The sequence below is a fragment of the Vigna unguiculata genome, chromosome 1 (genome assembly GCF_004118075.2).
Source record: "Vigna unguiculata cultivar IT97K-499-35 chromosome 1, ASM411807v1, whole genome shotgun sequence".
Lineage (NCBI taxonomy): Eukaryota > Viridiplantae > Streptophyta > Magnoliopsida > Fabales > Fabaceae > Vigna > Vigna unguiculata.
In genome coordinates, this window is record NC_040279.1 from 28681126 (window position 1) to 28684245 (window position 3120).

Sequence of the window (3120 nt, forward strand, 5' to 3'; positions counted from 1 at the left end):
TAGTAGTGTTTGCAGGTTAAGCTGATGGTTGTTCTTTATGTAAACAGAAAAGTTATGGCAAATAGGCCACCTCCAGCCCCACCAACTTCGGATTTGCCCGATCTTGTGCGGGCAATAGAAGTTATGGCAGCAGCTATGCAACAACAACATGCCTCAATGGTGGAGCAACACAATTTGTCCTTGCAGCAAATGGAAACTGCTCGGGCAGGCGCATAGGCAACTCAGCAAAGACATCTTGATGCTCTCTCCCAGCTTGAAGCAAACAGAATGTCAGCTGGCCCTTCACAATTCCTACCTCCTCATATCAGAGAATGGAGTTTGGAGGATTTTTTGCAACACCATCCCACCAAGTTTAATGGAAAAGTCAGTCCTGACGAAGCTGATCAATGGATGAAGGATATGGAAAGGGTGTTTGAAGCTAAGAGATGCCCTGCAGAAAAGAGGTTGTCTTATACTGTTTATATGCTCATCGGTGAAGTCGAGCATTGGTGGGCGAGTATGAAGTTGATGTTGGAAGAGAAAAGAGAGGAAGTGTCTTGGGATGTGTTCAAAAAGTGTTTCCTGACAGAATATTTCCCAGATAGTATCTGGTATGCTAAGGAAGTTGAATTTCTCCAATTGGTACATGGAAACATGTTCGTGGCAGAATATACAGAAAAATTTAAACATCTGGGACGTTTCCATACCATAACTGTTGACAAAGAATGGAGATGTCGGAAGTTTGAAAATGGCCTTAGAGGTGACATTAAGTTAATGGTGGCACCCCTATCTATTAAGGATTTCCTTACCTTAGTAGAGAAAGCCAGAGTTATGGAGAAGCTCAAAGCAGAAGTAGAAGTCTAACAAAGACAACAACCACATAGAGTAGGAGGACCATCTGGGTTCAGAGTTATACTTGAGGAAAGGAGAAAACCTTACTCTAGACCTCAACTTCAGGGGTTTAGAGGGGGTTCCTCTCAGCAACAGTTTCAACAAGGTCGAGTGCAGTGTTTTGCATGTGGAGGACCTCATTTAAAGAGTAACTGTCCAAGGCTGGGAAAGGGTGGAAAATGCCATTCATGTGGAGTAGAGGGGCACTTTGCCAGAGATTGCCCTTCCGCTAGAAGGGTAGTGAGTCAATCCCAATAGCCTGCAAATAGAGGAATAGAGGTGACAGACCCCAAGCTGTAGGGAGGGTTTATGCAATGTCTGGAACAGAAGCATCTGCTTCAGGTAATCTTATTATCGGTAGTTGTTTGATAGCTGGTAAAAGCTTGAGTGTTCTGTTTGACTCGGGAGCAACACATTCTTTTGTGTCTGAGGGTTGTGTTAAAGAGTTATGTTTGCTTGTGAAAGAGTTACAGTATGATCTTATAGTGTCAACTCCAGCTTCAAGTTTAGTAAAGATGTCAATGTTGTGCGCCAGATGCCCAGTGAATGTAGAGGGGCGTCAGTTCAGAGTCAATCTCATTTGTTTGCCACTACAGAGTTTGGATGTGATCTTAGGGATGGATTGGTTGGCTGCCAATCACATTCTTATTGATTGCAGTAAGAAAAAGCTATTGTTTCCTAACTTTAAAGAGTCAGAGTTGTTGTCTTCTCAACAGGTGTTAAAGGAAATCAGAGAGGGTTCTCGATGCTTTGTTATCTTGACTCATGTAAATGTTGAGAAAGATGATAAAAGCATTAAAATCTTTGTGGTGAGAGAGTTTGAGGACGTATTTCCTGATGAAGTGCCAGGACTACCTCCTCAAAGAGAAGTGGAGTTCTTGATTGATCTAGTGCCTGGAGCAGGACCAATATCAATAGCTCCGTACAGAATGGCTTCAGCTGAGTTGGTAGAGTTGAAGAAAAAAATAGAGGAATTGTTGGAAAAGCAATTTATCTGACCTAGTGTGTCGCCTTGGAGAGCACCGGTGTTACTTGTAAAGAAGGACAGAAGCTCCAAATTATGTGTAGACTACAGACAACTAAACAAGTTGACCATCAAGAATAAATACCCTCTGCCCAGGATTGATGACCTTATGGATCAGTTGCACGGGGCTGTGGTGTTTTCATAAATTGACTTGCGGTCAGGATATCATCAGATTCTGGTCAAGGTTGAGGATGTACAGAAGACAACCTTTAGGTCTAGATATGGGCATTATGAGTAGGTAGTTATGCCTTTTGGTGTGACTAATGCTCCTGCCTTATTCATGGACTATATGAACAGAATTTTCAGACCTTTTCTCGATAAGTTTGTCGTTGTTTTTATAGACGACATCCTTATCTACTCTAAAACTCATGAAGATCATGTTCAGCACTTAAGAACAGTACTTGGGATTTTGAGGGAGGAAAAATTGTATGCTAAACTATCAAAGTGTGAGTTTTGGATGCGAGATGTTCAGTTTTTGGGCCATGTGATATCTTCTCTAGGAATATCAGTGGACCCAGTTAAAGTGGATGCCGTGCTACAGTGGGAACGACCAAAGCCGGTAACAGAAATTAGAAGTTTTGTGGGATTAGCTGGTTACTATAGAAGATTCATTGAGGGATTTTCTAAAATAATAGCACCTCTAACACACCTTACTCGCAAGGATCAGCCTTTTGCTTGGACAGATAAATGTAAGGAGAGTTTTCAAGAACTTAAGAAAAGGTTGACCAGTGCCCCAGTGTTTGTAATCCCTGACACAAGTAAATCCTTTGAGGTTTATTGTGACGCATCCTATCAAGGGTTAGGTAGTGTGTTGATGCAAGAAAAGAAAGTGGTGGCTTATGCTTCAAGACAACTGAAGGTGCACGACAAGAATTACCCTACTCGTGATTTGGAGTTAGCAGCGATAGTTTTTGCCTTGAAGATTTGGAGACACTACCTTTATGGGGCACAGTTTCAAGTATTCAGTGATCATAAAAGTTTAAAATATTTGTTCGATCAGAAAGAGTTAAATATGAGGCAAAGGAGGTGAATGGAATTTCTGAAGGACTATGATTTTGAGTTACTATATCATCCAGGTAAAGCCAACGTTGTGGCAGACACTCTTAGTAGGAAGACCGCGCATATATCTCACATGATGATAAAAGAGCTTGAATTAGTGGAAGAATTCAGAGACTTAAAACTACAAACAGAGTTTGAGATTGATTTCATTATATGTAATAGCCTAA

At 41.3% G+C, this 3120-nt stretch overlaps 2 protein-coding genes across 2 annotated transcripts; both read left to right on the forward strand.

The window, feature by feature from the left end:
- Positions 1-267: 267 nt before the first annotated feature.
- Positions 268-843, forward strand: LOC114190547. The gene has a single exon (XM_028079484.1). The coding sequence runs from the start codon at positions 268-270 to the stop codon at positions 841-843; it is 576 nt and encodes a 191-aa protein (XP_027935285.1).
- Positions 844-1184: 341 nt separating this feature from the next.
- On the forward strand, positions 1185-1868 carry LOC114190555. The gene has a single exon (XM_028079495.1). The coding sequence runs from the start codon at positions 1185-1187 to the stop codon at positions 1866-1868; it is 684 nt and encodes a 227-aa protein (XP_027935296.1).
- Positions 1869-3120: the final 1252 nt, after the last annotated feature.